This window comes from Falco punctatus (genome assembly GCF_963210335.1).
Source record: "Falco punctatus genome assembly, chromosome: 8".
Lineage (NCBI taxonomy): Eukaryota > Metazoa > Chordata > Aves > Falconiformes > Falconidae > Falco > Falco punctatus.
The window spans coordinates 6,309,846-6,332,127 of record NC_137588.1 but is presented as its reverse complement, the minus strand read 5'-3'; the positions used below and the strand labels follow the sequence as shown (position 1 = coordinate 6,332,127).

General features: G+C 55.0%; 1 protein-coding gene across 9 annotated transcripts in view; it reads left to right on the top strand.

The window, feature by feature from the left end:
• COL18A1 (collagen type XVIII alpha 1 chain) overlaps positions 1 to 22,282 on the top strand; it is a 72,253-nt gene that overhangs the window by 31,367 nt on the left and 18,604 nt on the right. For 2 of the 9 annotated variants that reach the window (XM_080399228.1, XM_080399227.1), the window contains exon 1: positions 18,954 to 22,282. The exons of 5 other annotated variants lie outside the window; for them this stretch is intronic. In XM_080399228.1, the coding sequence (XP_080255354.1) occupies positions 21,535 to 22,282 (748 nt within the window). In that variant the 5' untranslated portion in view covers positions 18,954 to 21,534. Of the gene's footprint in view, positions 1 to 127; positions 15,100 to 18,953 lie in introns of those variants that run through there. 2 more of the 9 variants (XM_080399234.1, XM_080399229.1) reach the window with 2 other exon arrangements.

Here is a 22,282-nt window from a genome sequence, read left to right as displayed (position 1 = left end):
CGGAACGCTCCCCGGCAGGCATGGGGTTGTGTCTTCTCTCGGGCCAAATCCTTCACCCAGTCTGTTGTCCCCAAAGAGAAGGATGGTGGGGGGGGGGGGGTTTCCCACAGCCCCCCCCCCTTCCACAGCCACATCCCTCGTGGCTGCTGAGGGTGGCAGGGCTGGGGTCCGGTGTGCCCCACCTCATCAGCAGGGCACCGGGGAAGGATGCTGGGGAAACGCTGTGCTGGGGCAACCCTTGAGAGAGATGCCTGGCTGCAGCGCTTGGAAACTTTACTGGGCTGAGAGTGGTCTGGTCCATTCTGGTTGTGGGACAGATGGGATGGCGTTACCCCAAAGCGGCCGTGCTCCATGTGTTAGCGGTTTCTGCCGCGCCTGCAGAAGTCCTCCCCGTGACTGCATGTCCTTGGAAGTGTTGCGAGCGGTAGGAAGCCTCGAACGTGTGCCCCAGGGATGCAACACCTCCCACGCCACTCACCAGCTTTCCTCTGCCTTTGGGGCTCTGTGAAGCAACCCACTCCTCTCACTCTCAAGCTGCTCTTGCCCCAGGAGAGGGGAATTCGGCGCTGACTCAGCTTTCCAACCTTTTTTTCCCCACGGGGCACACAAGCCGGTTCTCCCACTGCCTGAGCACACGAGCTGCCTGTTTTCCGGGTGAACTTTACCTCCTCGCCGGGTAAGCTTCCTCCCGGCTGCCAGACGGGTTGAAAACCCTCCTCCCCTTGCAGCCGGTCTGGATGTGTGCCCAGCACTAGACGGCAGAGAGAGCCGTGGCTGACACCGGGACCACCCCCACCTCACTTGCAGTCCGGGAACCCCATTTGTAAAAGCAGCTGAGCTGCAAGTGATGATCCAAACCCAGGCAAGGGTGGCTTTTCTTTGGGGTAATGTTCCGGTTGTCTGCTGCTTGTGCTGAGCGTTGTCAGCTTGCTAGCAGGTGGTGAGGCTTTGCCCATGCCCCCCTCTGTCATTGCAGGCTGGGCAGGATGTGTTGGTAAGTGGCTGCCCCAGGTACAGGCGAGCTGCAAGTCCGACAGGTGCTGGGCTGTGAAATTGGTGCATTATTTACTAGAGCAAGGCTTTGTGTCATCTAGGAACAGTGCTGGCATGGCTGCACAGAGGCTGGCTCTGCTGGCGGCTGGGTCACATTGTGAAGGGGAAGAGAGTGGCCTGGGCAGCCGGGATGCCCAGCACTCCCAGAGCGTGTCTGGGAACACTTGGAGAAGCTCTTGAAGTGCCCCAGGCTGGGTTTATGATGCTGCTTTCTCACTTTCTGTGGTATGGGTGCCTCCCCAGGGACTGCGGGAACAAAGCTGCTCTTGGAGGTCTTCAGAGATGGGGACATTATTCCCATGTGAAATCCTGAATTGACTATTTTAGGTCCCTGGAGACTGTCCAGTGCGGCTGAGTTGAGCTGGTTTAACAGTGGTTACTCAGAGCTATTTGTGCACTTTCCACTCCCTCTCCACCGGTGTCCCAGCTCCCAGCATGGCACTGGGGCACGCAGGGCTGGCCGGGACCCTTCGCTGAGCTGAAGCTGCATCCTCCCCACCTTTGAGCAGCTACGCAGGGGGAACCCCGTGGAGGTTTCAGGTGGCGTGCAGAGGGGTTAAACGCTGGGGGAGCACCACCCGTGCTGGCTGGGTCACTGCTGGCAGGGAGGTGCCCATTTCACCCAGCTGACTTGGCTGTCTCCCAAAGGCAAGCTGTGAATCGGGTTTTGAAAGAATTTGCAAGAGGGTTGGTGTGGCTTTTTTTTCTTCCTTTCTTTTTTTTTTTTCCTTCCCTTGGTTCAATGTCCAAGGACTGCAGGGCCTGTTCTGCCAGCCCTCCTTTGTGATGGCTCCTGGGGAATGTTTGCTCTGAAGGCTGTCCTGGCGTGGAGATAACCTTTCTGTTTATCTGCCTGCCTTGTAAATTTGGGGGCTTAGCTGCCTAGAGCTGGTCTTGCCTCTTATCCTTGGATCTTTGGGATTCCTCAGCCAGGGCCATGCAGGGGATGAGTATGACACACGTAGGGCTATGGGTGTCCCCCATGCATGGGGCAGCAGCCCAGGCTGGATCAGATGCTGGGGAAATCCCTGTTCCCAGGAGGAGGGGGTGGATCCCTCCACCAGTGGAGGCATCGTGACTTCATTCATCTTCTCTCGTGCTAAGTTTCTCTGCATCAGTTTGGGGCTGGGATGGGCCAGTACATCCAGGTCTTGGTGATGATGAGGATGCAGGCAGCACCTGGGAAGTCAGGCTGCCTCCTGCTGTTAAATATAACAGGTGTCGGAGATGCTTGCTGCTTATGCCTGATTTTATTTCCATCTTCAATGGCTCGTCAGTCTCAGTGGCTGGGATTCCTTGCAAAGCATGTGCCTTCAAAGATGAAAGAGGTGCTGTGCAAAGCAATTTACAGCCTGTGACATAACTGCTTTGGCATTGGCGCCTGGGGATTTTTGACAGGTGGATTGGAGCTTTCACAAACATCGTTTTAAGAATTTCTTCTAAAGAATAGAAGGGCTGTGGGGAATTGGCCACGGGCAGCACCCACCAGCACAGGTTCAGCTTGGGGGAGACTTGGCACCTCTCAGCTCTGAGAGCATCATTTGGCTGCTGAGCACCCTGGGATGTGCTGGAGGATGCTGTGCTTGGGAGGTTTTTCATCTCCTTATCAGCTGGTGGGACTTCTGTTTGCAAAACCTTATCTGGGCTGCCGCTCCATGTTGTGGGAGCTGGTGGGGAGGGAGAGCTGCCCTGGGCTGCTGGCAGCTGGAAGGAGCCAAGCCTGCAGATGTCTGCCTGCAGCACTGCTGGGTGCTCCTATGGCTCCAGGTCCATCCCCTCGCAGATGGATCCCATCCCTCCTGCCCATCCTGAGGAGGAGGCAGCAGAGGTGAAGCGGCCCCTCTTGGATGGCACTTTGGGGCTTGAAACTGGGTTTTAAAAGAGACTGAGTAGTCCTGCAGAGCAGCTGTGCTCCCAGGCGGGAGTTTTCTTTGCTTCCCTTGGCGCAAGCAACGTTTTCAAGCCCCAGTCCTAATTTTTCCTGTGGTTTTGCAGGTCAGTATCTGGACTCGGTCCATCCACAGCATCCTTATCCCAGAGCTCTGACTTGATTTTATGTTTCCATGTAGAGAAAGGGAGCAGCTCTGGTCTCTCCTGACTGGGGGTGCCTGGGAGCTCCCTCTGCACTCTCATGTGTACCCAGGAGGACAGAGAGCTGAGCTGCTTTTCCCTGTAGCTGCTGAAGACCTTGCACACACACTGTGAGAAGTGGAGAACCCAGGAAAAGTGGGGTTTGTGCTCTGAATAGCAGCCTCCTTGTGACATTGCTTCTTATTTATTTTGGCCTGCAGCTGGAATAACCTCTTCCTACAGTGTTTATGTCAATACAGTTTGTGTGCTGTTAAATAGCAAACCCGAGCACTCAGAGAAGACAGAGGAACACATTTTGCAACCTGTTTCAAGTGCTATCATGTGGCATTAAAAAATACATTTTTATAATTAAAAAAAATATTATAGGCTTAAAAAATCCCTAAGCACATAACTGTGCTGCTAGAGGAAACAGTCTTTTCTCTAGTGGGGGGATGTCATTGCTTCTTTCTAAGGAGGCAGGAGTGTGTGGAGCAGGGAGTGAGCACTGGGGTTGAGGACTGATCCAAAGCTAAAGCTGCATCTGCCTGTGAGCATGGAGCCTGCAGAGGATGCTGACCTGGGTATGCGGGCAACATGGTCACAACTGTTGGCAAACTAGCCTTCTGGGCAGCCCAGGGGGTGTCTGGTGGAGCTGAGGTCTGTCCTCAGTCCTTTGGGATAGTGAGGGAGGGCTGTTCTCACCCCAGCTTGTGCCATGGGATGCCACTGTTATGTCCTCTGGCACATCTGGGGCTTGTTGCAGCAGCTCTGGGAGGAAGCTCCCAGGTACGTGGGGCAACCTGCTCTTCTATGCAAGCCCAAGGTATCTCACCCTTGTGCACCTGCAGTCTTACTAATTTACCTACTCTTGCTTTATTGTAGAATAACATAATGATTTGGGTCGGAGGGACCTTTGAAGACCACCTAGTCTAACCCTCCTGCCATGGGCAGGGACGTCTTTCACTAGAGCAGGTTGCTCAAAGCTCCATCCAACGTGACCTTGAATATTTTCAGTGATGGGGCATCCACAGCTGCTCTGAACAAGCTGTTCCTGCGTCTCTCCACCGTCATTGTAGAAAAATTCTTTTTTATGTCCCGTTTAAACCTACCATCTTTGTTTAAAACCATTGCCCCTTGTCCTGTCACTACAGGCCCTGGTAAAAAGTCTCTCTCAGTCTTTCTTATAAGTCTCCTTTATATATTGAAAGGCCACAGTGGAGTCTCCCTGGAGCCCTCTCTTCTCCAGGCTGAACAACCCCAACAGCCTCTTTCCATAGGAGAAGTGTTCTGACCATCTCTGTGGCCCCCCTCTGAACCCGCTCCAACAGGTCCATGTCTGTCTTGTGCTGAGGACCACAGAGCTGGATGCAGTGCTTCAGGTGGGGTCTCAGGAGAGCAGAGGAGGAGAATCACCTCCCTTGACCTGCTGGCTGTGCTTTCTACCTGCTCCCGCTCTGGTTTGTGGTCTTGGTTTAGGTTATTCCCCCATGGATATACCGCCTTCCTTCTGAGCACTGCCTATAAGATGGGGATCTGGGGTTCCCATTGCCCAGCTGTGTGGAAAGCCCCATGGTCCATGCTGGTGTGCATCCTTCTTGTGCTGGAGTCCTCATGTTTCTCACCTGGGCTCCCTCCTGGGGGAGCCGACCTGCCTGGGGGTTCCCTGGTCTCCCATGGCCATGACAGACCAGCATCCACTGTAACCAGCTCAGTAGAGCCTTAGCAGCTCTCCAGATCAGAAAGGTCCATGCAGAGCCCTGTTCAGCCAGGGGACACGTACCAGGGAGGTGGGTTCAAGGAGGGGTACTTGGCCCATGTCTGGAGAGCAGAGGGAGCAGATCCTCCATCTGCAGGCAGCCTTCCCGTGTTATTCCAGCTAATGCTTCCCTGCCTTGAGAGATGCTGATCTTGGGGCTGCTTTGCAGAGGGTGACATCTCTGGGGAGGACACATGGAGTGGGGCAGCTGGAGGAGGCTGAGGAGGCACAGAGCCATGTGAACTGTCACGTGGGGTGAGGGCTCGCTTACACCTTGCTGCTTCTGCTGTTAGACGTGTACAGTGCTGGCTTTTCTCCTGCAGTAGTCTGGTCTGTGGCGACTGTTAGGGATGATGCTCTAAGCCCTGAAATAACAATCCCAGCGAGTGCGCTGTGTCTCTTCCAAACTCTGATAGTTTACCAAGAAAAGAATTAATTCTGGCATTTCAGTAGACAGTTCAAAGCACTGAAGGAGACATCTGGGATTAAGTATCGGATGTATATCAGCAGCCCAGAGGTATGGGATTAATAAAGCATTTTAACGATCTTCTAGCGTATCTGATGACATTTGAGAAAAGCGTTGGAGATTAATCCTTTCCAAGAGTGTCCTGTGCATCTCTCTGGCTGTGTATGCGGCCTGGAGGCAGCATCTTCTGTGATGGATGGGGGGGACATGTGCTGGCCTCCAACTCAGCCCATTGCTCCATCCCTTCTCTGCCATCTGTGGGGTGCTCTCACTGCCTCTGCTGTTCTCCAGCCACTTCCTCATCCCTTGGGTACCAACGTGTGTTGGTGCTGCCCTCTGGGAAGATGTGCCCTGTCCTGCTGAGAGCTGGTGCTCAGAGGAGGCACAGATGGGTGGGAGGTGGTGGAGAAGAAACCTGCAGCTGTGCTGGCTGGCACTAAATCCCCTTGAATACTGGGGAGCGGGAGAAAGTCCCTGACTTTGTGGATGGAGGAAGGTATGTGGTAGCAGCCCGTGTGTGGTTTTTGGCTTTACATGTGGGACTTGATTAGCCTAGAGAGCTTGTTGCCAAAAATATAATTGAAGCAAGAAGCTGAATGGGATTAGAAAATGGTTTGGACATTTGTACAGCTAACAGGGGCTTCCGGCGTTGCCTTAATGCGGGTTTGGAGCCACTGGGAGAAACCCGAGTGTGTAGGCTGCGGGTGTGTGGGTGCTGGAGTGGGCTCGAGGGCAAATATAGGTCGTGTTGGGTGGGGGCAAGCAAAGAGCAGAGAGGAAGGGACATGGTGGTGGGAACCAGCAGAACCTGGGAAACTCATGGATGATGCATTCTGGGTGCTGTTTGTCTAGATTTGGGTTAATGCAGAGTTGCTCAGACACTTGGGAGGCTGTCTGCTGTGCTTGGAAAGAGCTCTGCTATTAATGAGCAGGAAGCCTTCATTAAAGAGAAAGCCACTGGGTATCTTGTTGGGATGTTGCAGCCTGATGTCCCGCATCCCTCCCGCTCATCAGGAGCAGGGTTGCCTGTGGGGTGGGTGGCAGCTTGGTGGCACAGCTGGTGGGGTTGCCTCAGCGGTACCGGGTGCATTTGTCAGCTCCGCTCACCTAACTGCACGTCTCTGTGTCGTTCAGTGTGTTTTCTGTTTCTCGTCTCTATTTCCTTCCCCGCCGGCGTGTGCGAGAGCAGACCGTGGGCCAAAAAACCTCAACAGCCTTGAGGCATGAGCGCAGTTAATAAACCCTTTGGGGATGAAGGGGTGGTTCCTGCAAGCCAAAGATGGAGTGGCTTTTGCCTCCCAGCAAGTGCTGGGGGCTGGGGGGCAAGAAGGGAACCCTCCCCAGGGCTGCAGGGTGGGGCTGCTCTGGGGACAAGGCTCTGGATACTTGCCATGCTCCTGGCTCTGACCAGCAGCGCCGTTTGGCAGGAGCATCCCTGAGACTGGGGGCTTTCTCAGCAAGCAACATCTGGTCCGGAACACCTCGTGTCTGCTGGTTTTCAGTTGAAAAGGTTGCTTTTGTGGAATTTTTATTGCTTTTTTTGGCATCGCCTCCTAACCCTTTTCTAAGATGGAAATTGCTCATTAGTGGATTTTATTGTATTTTTATTTTATTCCCAAGCTCAATCAGCTGGTTTCCTCCTCCTGGGGGACTGGAAGATCTGGCTGTTCCTCTGACCCTGTCCCTAGGTTATGGGAGGCTGCTTGAACAGCCTGGGATGGGAATAGCAGCCAGAGCACCTGGAATATGCAGCTCTTAAGCCCAGCACCACCATCTCCATGGTCTTCCCACCATCACCACTGGCCTAAAACTCCATCAGCCCAATGGCCCGGGAAGCTTATCTCTGATTTTATAATTCATAAATAAGCCACCTGCCTTCCCTTCAGTAAATGCGGTAGTCAAACAAATTTATTCTTTTCCACTCTCCTCGTTAGTCTGTAACTTCATTGAGTCGGTGATTGTTGACTTTTGGATAAACAGCACCTTTTTGATAACCCCAGATAAGCTGGCGGTGCTCACTGGCTGCACCCGTGCCATGGGTGGTGGCCTGGGTCCCATCTGCTTTCCCTCCAGCCCAGTGGCGTTCCCAGCTGAGGCAATGCCATGCTGGGGTGCGTCTCCAGCAGGTCAGGGATGTCCATGTTTGATGGGTGCATGAGGCTTCGGCCATCACTCCTGCTGGCGGGTCCCAGGCCACCACTGCCGCTGGTGGTGCCAGATCAGGGGCTCCGTGTTTTCCCGTTTACAGTAGGTTGTAAGTTATTAAATGGGCGGCAATGTGGATTGCGGGGAAGGCAAGGGGCTGCTGAAAGCCAAGGGCTTCCCCTCCTGGTGCTGATGTGGGACTCACGCCACTGGTGAGATGGGTGGTGGTGGGGTATTGCATGCTCTGCTGTGCCTGCCAGCAGTAGCATTAGCAGGGTCCCCAGGGAAGGGGTGACATGGGCCCCTCTTCTAAGCACCTGTGGTCCAGGATGAAGGCATAATGAGCGCAAGTCAGAGTGGCAAGGCACCCACCAGTACTTCAGGGTGAAGGTGAAACATTTTGTCTTGCTCTAAGCCAGCTCCCCAGTATGGGAAGGCATCTTTTCAGCTTGGTCCTTTCCCCCCCTCTGGCCCCAAAATGCTCCCCAGAGGGCCAGGACCCTCAACTTGGGGAAACCTCATCCCCTACTGTGTGTGGATGGAGGTCCTGGGCTCAGCCTCGGTGGTGAGCACTCACATGGCCAGCCTGGCCTGGGGTGCCAGTCACTCCCAAGGCTCCTCTCCAGACCCCAGCATAGGGTCAGCTCCCTGCTGGGGACACCCCCTGGGACCTCAACCTCCCTCTCAACATTGCTCCCAGGGATGGGGTGCCCACAGCTACTGTCCCTCCCTCCCTTTGGGCAGGGGGCTGTGCTGTGGCAATTCGATGGGCTTGCCCAGACCCAGGACCTGTGGGTGACTCAGAGCTGTGGGACACCTCACGTTACCCTCTCGCTGATGCCAGCATCTCTCTAGGCAGGTTCTGAAACAGCAGAAGATCTTGCAGTGCCCATGTGCCAGGACCATAAGCCTTCAATCCAGCACTCGTTAGCACACGCTCACAATTAATAACCGATTGCTTTGCTCAGGAGATCAGTTCATGCTCTGCTATTGAGGTCGTTTGCTCTGGGGAGGGGACAGGTGCTCTCAAAGCCAGGAGGCCCCATGTTTTGTAAGGAGATTAAATCCTGCTGCGTCGTGAGTGGGGTTTCCCTCCCTAGAGCCCCAGCATGGAGAGCACTGCATGATGTGGCCCTCCTGGGAGATGCCAGCACAAGCCAGCCTGCCGGAGGGGCCTGATCTGGTGCAGGCACGGACCTGATGGCTCAGCTCCCCGCAGCCTTGTGGAGGTAGATTGACCCATTCCGAGAGCAGCCTGTGCATCTTCCCGTAAGTGCATCAGCCCGGAGACAGCACCTTTTGTGATGAATGAGGAGCTGGTGTTGGGCTCCACCTCATCGCACCACTCCATCTCTTCTCTGCCATCTACAGGGTGCTCTCACTGACTCTCTTGTCCTCCAGCTACACTCCCCATCTCCTGGGTACCAATGTGTGTGAGGCCTCAGTGCTCCTGCCCTCCTTGAAGATGTGCCTCATCTTGCTGAAAGCCATGCTCAGAGGAGGCACTGATGTGTGTGAGGTGGCGTGAAAGAGATCTGCAGTGATTTCATGTGGTACTAAATTCCCTAGAATATCAGGGAGTGGGAGAAAATCCTAGCCCCTGGCACTGTGGATGGAGGAAAGTGTGTGGCAGCGGCACGTGTGGTTTTGGCTTTTAGGTTTTGGCTTTTAGTGTAGGACTTGATTATCCAGTTGTTATTTCTGCAGCTGCTTCAGGGACCTCTGTGGCTGGGGCTTGCTGTTAAATCACTGTGCAGGGACAAGCGAAGCACTCCAGCCTCCAAGGGCATCCTTGGGGCACAGGAAAGCCTGGGCTGGCTCCTCAGGAGCCAGTGCTGCAGCCCCACTTCACCTAGAAGCCTGGAAAGTGGTGCTCATGGGGCCTCTCCTGGCAGACGGGTGAGCTGTCCCCACATGTCCCCGTCCTGTGACTGTGCTCAGGCTGGCCTCTTGCCTGCCAAAGTCCCTGTGAGGATTTGCTCTCCAGATGGCTTTTTGCAGGGATGACTTGCATTGGGCAATGCCCCTGGATTAGGGGAGAGTGGCACTGTTGGGGTGAACAGCTCTTGGGCAGGTGACCTGTTCTGGATTTCCTTGGGGTGGGTGGCAAAAGGGACAGCTGTGGGTTTTAGGTTTTGGCATTGGAAAACAAAAGATGGCCGGAGGAAGCTTTCTAACCTCTTTCCACTAGGTACCCAGAGCACCATCCTGTGGGTTTGTTTTTACAAGCTATTGCATCTTTTTGGTGGGGAGATGGAAGCGTCAGGCCGTGAAGGTGGAGGATGTGGGGGAGCCCTGGCATCCCCCACCACATTTGGTACCCAGTGGGCTGTGATGGGCTCTCCATTGCATTACTTAGCAAGGCAGGAGCTAGAAGAGGTTCGGTGCATGGCATCCCCTGCAGCCACTTGATGGCTTGAGGGAGGATGCTGCTCGCTGAGAGCAGTGTCTGGTCTTGCAGGGACTCTTACAGGGCTGGGCTGGACATAGTGTAGTTCCCTCCCAGCCAGGATGCAGGACGGTGGTAGTCCTGGTTCTTGCTGGGTCGAATCCAGTGTTGGAGCTCAGGGGCAGAGCGCTGCCAGCCTGCCCCAACAGCACCCAAGGGGACAGTCCTCCTTGTGGCGTCCCATGAGGCTGCGATGCCATCCTCGGTCCAGCTGGCCACCGGCGGCTGCTGCTGTGGGTGGCTCCTTCCCCACCTGCTCCTTGGGCTCATCCGAAAGAGTTAATGAAACCATTTGAGAGGGGCCCCCAGAGGCAACTGCTGGAGGTAATAATCTTCTTTCGGCTCTTTTTTCTTTTCCCTTGCTAATTGCAGAGTTGACATCGTCTCCTCTTATGAAAGGCTCTTTTGTCAGCTGGGTTGCTGGGCAAAACCTAGGCTTGGCAGCAGGTTGCAAGACCCGGTCAGTCTCCTGCACATCCCTCTCGGGCTGCAGGTAGTGAAATGGCTTTCACCGACAGTCATGTCCCTCCCTCCCTGGCTCCCATCTGAAAAAAAAAATAAATAAACCAACCCACTGCAAAACCCCCCTCTTTTTAGCCAGCGGTGCCCGATTTTTCGCCCCGGTTCCACCTCGCAAGCATAGGGAAAGGTCAGCCAGTCTAGACGCTAATCCGTCAAGTGTTGTATTTCTGTGCCCGCGGGTGTCCTAGCAACAGGATTAATGCAGCGGGGTGAGGCGGACATTGGCTGGGTCCTGCTCCATCCCGGGCCGGTGGTCCGGATGTGTGCTTGCTGCTCCGCATGGCTGGGCAGGGGGGAGAGGTGGGCTGGGCTCTGGGGACAGCCCTGGCCCCGCTCCCTGCGCCTGCCCCAGGCACTGCCAGCAGCTCCTGGCAGCTGGCTGCGGTCCAGTGGCAGGGAATTTTGGTAGATGAGTGATAAAACAGGCTTAGGGATGTTTTGGCTGGGTCACATCCATCCAGGGATGGGTGGGTCCGGTCGGTGCTAAAGCATCTCTGCCCCTAGACTGACACCAGGCCTGGTTTGGGGAGCACCCTGGGGTGGGATGCTCCATGGCCAGGCACAGCCCACCCGCTGGCATGAGCTCCGCTGTGACTGCACAGGGACATTGGGGCAGCCCATGTCACCGAAAATGTGACTCTCATGGTGGAAACGGGTCTCCCAGTACATCCCTTGCATTCCAGTGCTCGGGTTTCCCAGTACATCCCCAATGCTCCAGCTGTGTGAATAGTCGCTGTGCAAGGGTTGCTGTTAAGCTGCCGGTGTCCCTCTGGCCTTGGGGTGCTGCTGACGTGGTTTGGTCTGATGAACCACAGTTGCACAAACACCAGTGAAAGCCCATTTGCTTGGGTGGGGAGTAAAAACTTTTCCCATTTATTTTGTTTTGCTGTTTAATTGCATTGTTGCTGTTTATTCTCTTGATGACCCTCGTTTGCTTCTGAGTATTGCTGGCAATGCTTCACTGCCCGTGCCTGGGTTCAGGGATGCAGCCATTGCCTGCGTTTGGCACCTGAGCATCCAATGCGTGATACCCCAGTGGGTACCACAGTGTGTTGGTGGGTGCCTTGCAGCCAGAGCCCCCTGTGCATGTGGTGCCAGGGCACAGGGTAGCTGCCCACTGATAACATTGTCCCGTTTTAATCTTTTTAAGTCCTTCCTCTGCTTTCCCAGTGGCCCCTTCCGGACTTTCTCCTGCCCTCTTTTCCTTGCAGAGAGGCTAGCAAGCATTTCCCCTGCGAGCTGTACAAGCCTCCATCACTTCCTTGCTATTCCCACCATCCTGTAGTGCTCTGATATCCCTGAAAAGGGGGGTGCAAAGCAACCTCCTCGGGCCAAAAGCAGTTTAAAGAGCAAAATCTGGGTTTAATCTTTTCCCTGCAGCCGTGTCACTCTCTGGCCAAGCAAGTGATGGAGAGGAGCTGGGGCCGGCTGGTTCCTGGTGCAACCCTGGAAGCTCCTCCAGGCTTCAGCATCCTTAAAAGCGGGGTGCTGGTCCAGTGGCAGGGCTCAGCCCCGGAGGTGCTGGAGCCCCTGTGCTCTGGCTGCCGGCTTTCCGCCCTGCAAGCAGCCACACGCTTTAATTAGGCGAGGGACTGGCGGGGCTCCAGGGTTGGGAGAAGGGGGGTTTCGTTCCCCCCAAAGCCCAGCTGGGTGCTGCGGGGACAGGCTGAAGCTTGCCCCGGAGACCCATAGCGGAGCTCCTCCTGCCTACGTGGGCTTTTTTCTGCAGCTGGGATGGGTTAAGTGGGGTTTTAGGAGCGGTTTCTTTTCTCTTGGGTGCTTAAAACAACAACAAATAAAAACCCACCCCAGTGAAACAGGCCAGTGACGCTGCAAGGAAGGAAAGATGTTGCTCTGCTGATTTATGGGGCTTTTTTTATCTTTACAGGTCACTGCTAGCATTTGTGGAATTGGCCTTGCTGCAGGGAAAACTGGTTTCCAGCTTTCCCGTTAGGAAGAAACTTCTGAGATAGTGTAATTAAAACGCAGAAGAAAAAAAAAATAATAATCCCAGAGCAGCTGGTTGTGCTGCTCTTAGCTGGGTCCTTTGGTGGCTGCGTGTTGGTGGCTGCGTGTGTCCTCTGCCTTGCTCTGTCCTTGGCTGTGCTGCCTACAGCCTGTGGCAGGAAAAAAGCACATTTTTTTGCCCCTTTTCTGGTCTTTCTGGCTCATGCACCAGGCTGCAAAAGCAGAAAAAAAAATTAAAAAAAATCTACATTTTGACCACGGGAGTGTTTTAATCCATCTTGAGGCTGTTTCCAGTATTTTTAATCACCTTATCTGAGCTGGTGCCGGCACCAGGCTGAACTCCTGGTGGGCTGGGGAGGTTGGGGCTGTGACTCCCCCGTCCCATAAATGAGAAGTGATGGGTCCACCTCACCCTCATTACAGCCCCTTTGCAGCAGGCAGCAGGGCAGCAGCTACTTGCAGGGGCTCATCCTAAGGGATCCAGGGTCCCCAGGCATGCCTGAGCTTTTTAGGAAGGAAGGAAAACCATGCCTCCATGGGATTATTCATTTTTTTGCAGTTTCTTCTTTGCTGCCAAGCTGGGAAAGGACACACAGTGTAGACCTGGATATCTGGGAGACCAGTATTTTTTCATCTAGGGTGGCAGTGGGTACTGCTCACTCGGGATAGGGGAGTGCCTCTTGTGTTTGGGGCACCTTGAACCCCAAGCATGGCCATCAGTAGCAAAACCATCCCAAATGGCTTCATCTTCTAGGGATGACTAAAAGGAGGTCCCCAAATGACGTACTGTGAGGCTCGCCCAGCCTTTCCAGCCCGCCCCCCCTTTGAACCCTGTGGTATGTGAATTTCTGCTGGTGTCAGAGGGTCGGCGGCTGCAAAATCCCTCCCGGTTAAAGGGTGGGAATACCAGTGTGTGCAGCTTGGGATAATTACCAGTTGTCAGCAAAACAATAGTGGCATTGTAGGGCAGGAGCAAAGGGAAAGGGCCCCCGTCTTGAGCGTAATATTACTTTTCTATTTACGTTGCCATAGTCTTTGCCGAGAAATGGCCCTATTCTCTTTAATCCTCCTCTTCAGGCATGCCTGCTGGTTTTTTTGTGTGGTTTGGTTTGGTTTTTTTAACCCTTATGATCCCAGAAAACAGCCTGTAGGGACCCATCTCTATGGTTCTCTGCCTTTAGCCAGCGGTGTTGTGTACATGGGCTGACTGGCTTTGCTTTGGGACGCCGATGCCGGGGATGGTGCCCAGCCGTGGCATCGTCCCTGTGCTCAGGGCAGGGAAAACCTGCTCCTGAATCCCTGTCTGCCTGTAAGCAGGAACTCAAATTACAACCATCCTGGTTCTTGACATCTGTCACACTGTAGACGTAAACTCCAGTGCATTAAAGCTATTCATTGATGTTGTATTTTGCTTTAAAGCCAAGTGATTTGTTGAAAAAGGGAATAATTGGTTAACTGATGGCTTTCAGCCCCCATCTCCTGCTTGTGCTGAGAACAAGATCTCTCACCTGGCATGTTTGGTTGTTGGTTGGAGAGGGACGATGTGTTTTCTGACTTTGTCTGGGTCCTGTTGGCTTTCCCAGTGCTGAAGGGAACTTGCATGGAGCAGCAAAGTAGCCACTGACAACATCGACCTGTTTGACCCCTTTACTGTCTGATGCCAGTGGTGCTTGGACTTTCTGAAAAGATCTGAATTTTGTTACTTAAATACTTGCTGTGCCTGTGGAGATGTGGGCTGTCATCCTGGTAGGGAGCAGGGGATTTCAACCTTGGCTGACAGCGAGTTGTCATCGCTCAACTTAATTTCAAGGCGTTCGACGGATTTATTTTTTTTTCTTCACCGCTGGGACATGTGTGACTGAGTAGTTTCAAGGGCTGGACAACACTTTCCCTGTTTACATGGCCCTTCATCCAGGCTGCTAATGAAGGCATTAACTAGCTTTGACCGCAGCATCCACCCGCAAAGGGCCTGCTGGGCATCTCACCCCCTTGTATCCTCACCTTGGGGGACTGAAAGCCGTGGCGAAGTCTGGTGTGAAGCATGGTGCCTGGCAGGCAGCTCTGGGATGGGATGCAATGCCAAAGCAGGATGGCCAAGCTCGGCTGCCTGGTGCAGAGGAAACTTTGGAAAGAGCAGGGAAATGATGCCAAAGTCAGCAGCACAGGCCAAGTATTGTCTGAGGAGTGCAGAGAGGTGGAAGGACCACTGAGCGGACAAGGAGTCTTATTACGAGCACAGCTGGGGGCTTCAGAGGCTCCAAGCTAAACAAAGTCCCCTGCGCTGCAGGGGAGTAGCAGTGACAAGACCAAGGCTGGTTGGACGAGCGGGAGCTTGCAGCTGAAGTCCAAAAACAAAAACTCCTCCCAGATCCCACTTTTCCTTTCCATTCCCTATCAAAATAGTGTTTCTCACCACCTGGCCCCGCAGCAACTGCATGAGCTTGGATTTTGTTTGCTGCAAGCTGCGCTGAGGATGAGGTTCATGAACTGCTGGGTGGCTTTCCCTCGCCATAAAGCTGTGGAGAGGCTCCGTAAAGCATCCACAAGCTGTGGCAGTTGCCTTTTGCAGCAGCACAGACCAGCTAGCACCCAGCATCCCTGGCTCGTGGTGAATGCAGGACGGATGCTGTACCGCAGGATGGATGCTGTACTGCTCCATTGTAGCTTCAGGTACTACTTTGTTTGGTAGCTGTTCTGTATTTTGTCTGGTGAATGGGGTTTTTTAGATGTGTTGGTATTTTCTCCTGTACTGAAGTTCTGAAAAACAGCTGGGAATGGGCTTTCATCCTGCAGCCTTCAAAGCTGGTGGAGGGTTACCCTCCCACGGTGCTCCTGCTGCTGCTCCGTGACATCGGCAGCTTAATGTCCCAGCATGGTTGAGGGGTTTTGTTGGCTTCTCTGCTGCGTGATGCTGGATTTGAGCTCTGGGGATGCATACCCTGCCTGGGTGGCTTGTCTTCCTCTTCTCCGTTTTGCTTTCTGCAAATGATCAGGTTGCAATGGCATCGAGTCAGCTTGTAAACCCTCCATCCCAGCCCTGATCTCCCCTTGTCCTGTGGCACAGCATCTGCCCACGAGGCAGGATGCCAGGTGAACTGGTTTCCCTGTATTTTTAGGTAAATAGGAGCCTGGCAGTAGGGGTGCACTCCCCAGCTGCAGACCCGCTCAGTCCCTCATGGAGATGGCAACCAATTCCCTCTACACTAACGGAGGGAGCCCCCTACGCCTGCCCAGAGGGTGGTCGGCACTGCTGGAGCCCTCCCGGCTGCCTGCCGAGGCAGGAATGCCAGGAACGCCATTGAAATTTGGGGCTTCCCAGGAGCGTGGCTCCCAGGCTGAGCCAGGACCTTGGGGGTGGGGGGGGTGGGGGGGGTGAGGAGGGGGGCGAGATTTCCCCCTCCAAGGAGCGATTAGTCTGCAAGGTGATTTATTAACACCAGGGAGGGAGAGCGAGAGGGTCACATTCCTTCTCTCACCTCCTTTCGCCTTATCTCCGGGTGTCGGTTGGCCCCAGAGGGAGGCGAGTGATGGGAAGCAGAGTCGGTGGCCCCTGCGGAGGCAAGGCATTAGGGGGGGGGGGTGGCGGTGATGGGGCTGGGGGCTACAGGTCACAACAAGCTCACCTTGCATTTTAAAGATGTCCTTGCACTTTTAAAGGCTTCCTTTGGGTTCAGCTGTGCCTGGAGGTTGACAGCTCTTCTCCATCATCCATCCCCTGTGGTGGCCAAGGCACCTCGTGGGGTGGCCAAAGTCACCCCAGCCCCCATTCCCTGCTCCTACTGCCTTGTCCTCCTGCTCGTGTGGGTGGGAAAAGGGGGACACCAGCATCTCTTGGCTGTGCCATCTCCAGCCTGTGGCTGCTGGTCTTTGCTAGAGGGTAACGAGTTACAAGGCAAACTCAAGATGCCTTTGGTGAGACCTGCCCCTTGGCTCACTGTTCACCCGGGGGGGGGGGGGGCGGGGAGGGGGGCTCGACCCCTGTGGGTATTTTTAGCCACACTTGGAAGGAAGGCTGTTTGCTTTGCAGTTTGCTTGCCCTGCCCGCTGCCATTGCCGACATTATTTCCCATAAGTGCTGACAAAAATACTCCTTAGATGAGTAGGATGGATGCCCTGGTGCAGTGGGTGCCTCCGTGTCTGCTCGGTTCAGGAGCAGGAGGAGGATGCCGGTAACAACACTGGGGTCTGGGCACAGCTGCCCTTCCCCCCCCCCCCCCCACCCCGAGGGTTATTTGACAGCTCCTTGAGGCAGTCATGACATTTTCACGGTTTATCTTATCGAGGAATTTTCTGGGAGGATTTTTCTGTCTCTCTGTGAGTAAATGTTTAGGAACGCTGTGGTTCCTGGGGGTCGGCGGTGTTGCGTAGCTGGAGTCAGGGGGAAACTGTGGCCCAGAGGCATGTCCTGGCAAACTGGCACCTGCTTCAGTTTTGGGGCCGTGATGGGTGCAGTAACACGCACCGGCTCTTCCCCTGTGCATCCTCATCGCCAGCCCCTGCCTTCCTATCTCCCTGGCTGAGTGGCTGTCCATGCGTCGGGTCCCACTGTCTCTCCCCAGGGGCTGTCTCTGCCTGGGAGGTCAGCCCTCGGGATGTGGCAATATCCTCAGCGTGCATCTATATAAGGGCCTTTTAACTGTTGCTTGGGCTTTTAGATGAAGAACGGATTAAAATCCCAAACATCGATAGGATTTATAGATAACATCTGCTGCTGACAGTTGCTGAATGTTCTTGCTTGGTGCCTGAGTGCTCCCGCCTTCACTATTTTGGCTGTGCCAGTGTCAAGGTTTCCTTCCTTCCCCAGCAGCATCCATGGAATGGGAGATGTACAGATGGGGCATCAGTGGCAGTCCCAAGCGCTTGCTATACTGTGGTTTTGTGCCATTTGGAGGTGGTTGCTTTCTCAAGCAACTTACGGCAGTGTTGCCGTCGCTGGTGTTAACCCAGCAAGCTTTCAGCAAGCTGCTGAAGTGCCGGTGGGCTCTGGAAACGTGGGGCTGTGGTTTGTTTGCGTGCTGGGGCTGACCCCAGACATCCTTCATGCTGGTTCCCAAGGGGCTGTTTGGTGGAGTACCCTCAATGCAGTGCTGTGTGTGGGTGGCAGTGCTGTGCGTGGGTTAGCACGGCTGCTGGCTCCAGAGGGACTGGGGACATTTTTAGTGTTCAAAAGCAAGAGGTGATTTGCAGCCATCCTGCCTGTGGGCTGGGGGAAGTCAAGGCTGGACTCAGCAAACAGAAAATGGATAAAAATAGCCTGGCAATGGGCTAATTTGTTAATTAAAGCCCCTACTTGCTAAGGGAGGCTCCCTGGGAGCTGTGTCATGGGGATGCTGTGAGCTCCATTCCTCCCTGGCTCCAGGGGCGTATAGCAGAGCAGGGGATGCCCTGGAGGGGGGTCTTTCCTGCTATGGCTCAATCTCTTGGCTGTGGGATCCACTGTTGGCTTTAAAGCCCTTTCTGCAGCAGAGTTTAATCTTTTTGGGCTCAAGGCTTCGCACTCAGGACATCTTGGACCCGGGGTCCCCCACCGGTTTGTGGAGATCTAAGAAAGGACTCCACAGAGTTTCGAGCAGGAGGAGGAAAGAAGCTGCAGGTCACAACTCCCTGCCTGCGCTCTGTCCTGTTTGCACCTTGCAAAAACTGCTGCCGGTCCCTGCCCGGACCTCCGTGACCTCAGGGCTTGTGGCCAGGATAGGCCACCGGCAGGAGTTGGCACCCCTGGTGGGGTGCAGCAAAATGCCTCTCCTGAGGATGCTTCCGTGCTTTGCTCAGCCTGAGGCTCCCTCTGCTGTCCGGCTGCCTGTCTTATCTGTCCATCCATCTGTCCATCTCTGCCTGCCAGCTCTTGCTGAGGGGTCCGACCTTGGACTGTGGAGGAGAGGTTTGTTGGAGCTGGGCTGGGGCAGGGTCCCTGTCCCCTCCCAAATTGCTGCGGGAAGAGCAACCCGGAGCTGCCCCAGCAAGAGCTCAGGACGTGGGTTGGGGATGCAGCGCACACTGCAGAGCCTGGTGTGGTCGTGGCCAGGTTTGCCATCCCCAGCCACCGCCATGGGTTGCTCCCCCAGCATGGGGACACGCGTGGCTGGGTCGCTTGAAACCCAATCACTCAGCCCCACTTCAGCCCCCGAAGTATAACATCATTATTCTTTAACCACTGATGGGATGCTGCAGGTCTGACACCTGCATGAGAGGCTTTTCCCCACCCCCCTCAATTTTTTAAAATCTTTCCCCCCCTCATTATTTTTATCTTTTTTCCCTCTTTTTTTCTTTCTCTCACTTCCTCTCTTTTATCTGTCCCCCTCTCCCTTCCCCTCTCCCTTCCCTTCTTTCCCCCTCTTTTTTCCTCTTTCTTTTCCTCCTTTTTTTCCTCTCCTTTCCCCCCTCTTTTCTTCTCTCTCTCCCCTCCCCTGCCCTCTGCATGCTGTCTTTGCTCTCTCTCCATGCTGCCCCCCCATCTCTCACCCTTCTCCCCCACGCCTCACCCCCCTTCTCCTTTCCCCCCTCTCTCTTTTCTTCTCTGAACGGGACTGAGCCTGCAATGGAAAGGGCAGCCTTGTACCCCTTTTCAGGAGGGACTGAGCTGCACCAGTAGATGCTGGAACCCAGTGCGAAGACGCAGCCCTAGCCTGTTCAGGGAGGAACTGGGACCACACTGAGGGTACAATTTTGCTTTTAAAGAAGTGCAAGGTCATGATGAGCTTGTGGCAGCATCCCCTGGAGCATGCAAAGTGCTTTTTGGGAGCCTTTAGCCTACAGGAGGCTAAACCAAAGGATTTCCCCTGCCCTGCCAGCAAGCCAGATACCATGGCTTCTCTTTGGGGAAATGCTTCTCCAAAATATTTCACCAGCTGATATGTTCCCGGTCCCTGCTGGGCTGCTTGGTCAGTGGCAGAGCTGGGCACGCTGGGTCGGGATGCTCTAGTGCCACCTGTGCCACCGGGCCACCCTCCAAGCTTTTATTTTGGAGCTCCCAGGTTCCTTATTTTGGGACACCCCAGACCTGGCTTCTTCCCTGGGAGCTGGTGGCATGGAGGTGTGCAGTGAAATGAAGATCATCGACTTAACGAGGGCTGGCGGCAGCTGCCCTCCCTGTGCACGGGGAGGTCCCATGGGATTGCTGCTCTGCTCTGCACTTCTCTGCTATCATGAGCTGTCTAATCCCAGAAGAAGGGAGAAATGGGATTTTTTTTGGCTGGGCATTGTGTCTGCACACGCTTGGGGCATCCCAGCATGGTGCCACCGCCAAAACCCTCCTGGGTGAGATGAGGCAGCTCATCAGGCCTCGTGATACTCTCTTTGGCTCCAGGAGCTGCCCTGCAGATACCGTTCAGCTTCAGGGGCTTGGATCAACATCCCTGCTGCAGGCTTTTGCCCCAGTTATCTCCCCCTAGTTTGGGGGAAAGGCCATGGGAACACTGAGCTTTTCCACCTGTCCTCCCCACCAGTGGGAGACGAGATCCCTCTCGGACTTGCTGAGGACGCAGGGAGAGGGGTCCCACACCCTGCCAGGACGCCGCGCCCTTGCCCCAGGGGAGCAGGGCTGGGCCCAGCAGGGTCCTGTCCAAACACGCTGCAGTGGGTTGGCAAGCTGGCTCCTTTCATCAGGTTGATGGGAGCACATGAACATTGGGGGGGCCATATGGAAACTCTGACATACGGACAAAAATGCATCCCGCATTCAATTAGTCGTGGGCTGTTCCACAACATGCGCCCCTAACAGCATCAGTCACGGGGCAAACATATTAGCAACAGCATCCTTGCCGTGCCAGCTACCATTTTAAGGAGAAAACTAACCCGTTTCGCTTAAAAAGTAGTGTGAGAAATGTTGTGTAAAGCAAAACAGACATCTGAGCATTTGTTTCAGTGCTTTTCCTGAATAATTTTAAACCAGTGCATCAGGAGAGTTGTATCTTTTCCTGCTCTGTGTTGCGGGACCACATTACCACAGAGCGCAGCTTTCCTGGTAGCGCAGCATCCTGGCTAGGGGGAGATGAAATCGTCACCTCCCCTTCAGTGTCCCTTCTAGGGAACACTTTTTGAGCCGTGAAAGTGACTTGCTTGGTGTCACAGCAAGAGCAGCGTGACAATGCAGTCTGTGGGCGTGATGCATCCCTGCAGGAGACCCCCTTGAATGGGGTTTCCCAGGAGCAGGTGTCCTTGTCTCCAGAGCAGGGCAGTGCTGATGTGGGAAGATGGGCCAGATAAGTGGACTTGCAGGGATTTTTTTTAAGCTGAGGCACAGAACAACTGAATTTTTGGGGGCGTGGGAGAGCATAGCACTGCTGGGGGAAGATTTTCATCCCGGGCTTCAGGAAAATTTGACTGCTCAAGGCTGTGGTTGCTCAGACCTCCTGGCTTTGAGACATCGCTGGCGCGTGATTTTTGTGTCGGGGGGGTTGCAAGCACTCCCCTCACTGTCCTGCGACAGCACCTGGGGGGTCCTGGCCCTGTAACTGAGCCGCCAAGGAAAGTGGCTTAAAAGCACTTGACTTTTGGGACTTGTGTTTCCAGCTGGTGGAAATCTTGGAAATGTTTTCTGGGATTTTTTTCCCTCCTTGTTTGGTTTTGCTCTGAGTTTATTGTATTCCCCAAAGACCTGGAGTGGGGGGATCTGTGCATCCCACCAAAGTTTAGGCACCCCTGGGGACTGTGTCCATGCATGACACCCCCATGTACAGCTCTTGACACCAGTAATTTAACCAGAGCCACCGAGCTGGGAGAGAGGATTTTGGATTTTTCTGGGCAGGAAGGAGTTAAAAAGCTGGCAGCAGCAGCTGGGACGGGGAACAGGGTGCGTCTGAGGGGCTGGCTCGGCTCCCAGAGGTTTTGGGGGGTTCAGGTGGGTTCCCAGCTGGGCGGCGGGGTTCTGGGGGGGCCGTGCCGGGTGCGGGGAGGCTGGCGCTTGGGAGAGGAGGGTTTGGCAGAGCCACTCCTCCTGCTGTTCCGCTCTGGTTTGAAGTGTTGTGTGCTGGAGCTGGGGAGGAGAGAGTGATGTGAGTGCTCTGGGAGCCTGACCAGGGCAAAATTCCTGCCTCTTCCCTCCTTTCCTTCCTCTTGCCTCTCCGTTTCACTCTCTGCAGTAACGGGCCTTGTTTTGCCTTCCTAATGGCCCCACCTCGCTTGGGGTTTCTGCTCTTCCTGGCTTGCTGCTTCTCCTCCTCCGAAACGCAGCTCCTGGACTGGATTTGGGGCAGCACGAAGACCACGGGAAGCCCAGTGGCACCCGCCGAGGGAACTGCCACACTGGAGCCACTCACCTCTGCAGCAGTTGTCACCCCCAGTGCGTCCCCAGGGACGTGGGGTGGCCAGGTGATGGACATCACCACCCCACAGCTCCAGGAGCCCGATCCCCGCACAGCAGCACCTGTGAGCCAGGGGACCACAGCTGAAAACACCCAGCAGTGGGACGGGAATGCCACGGGGCTGGTGGAGAGCACAGCACAACCAAGCATCGCTCCTCCCCGCAGCACGTCACCTACCCCTGGCCAGGATGTAGCCAGCAGCTACACCGAGGACCCACAGCTCCTGGGGACAGGGACCACCAAGGACCTGCAGCTCCTGGGGACAGGGGCCACCAAGGATCCGCAGCTCCTGGGGACAGGGGCCACCAAGGACCCGCAGCTCCTGGGAACAGGGACCACTGAGGACCCGCAGCTCCTGGGAACAGGGTCCACCAAGGACCCACAGCTCCTAGGAACCACTGAGGATCCGCAGCTCCTGGGGATGGGGACCACTGAGGGCACACAGCTCCTGGAGACGGGGACCACCAAAGACCTACAGCTCCTGGGGACAGGGACCCCCCCAGCGATGGGGACACGAGTGTCCTTGCAGAGACCAGCAGGTCCCCGGCCAG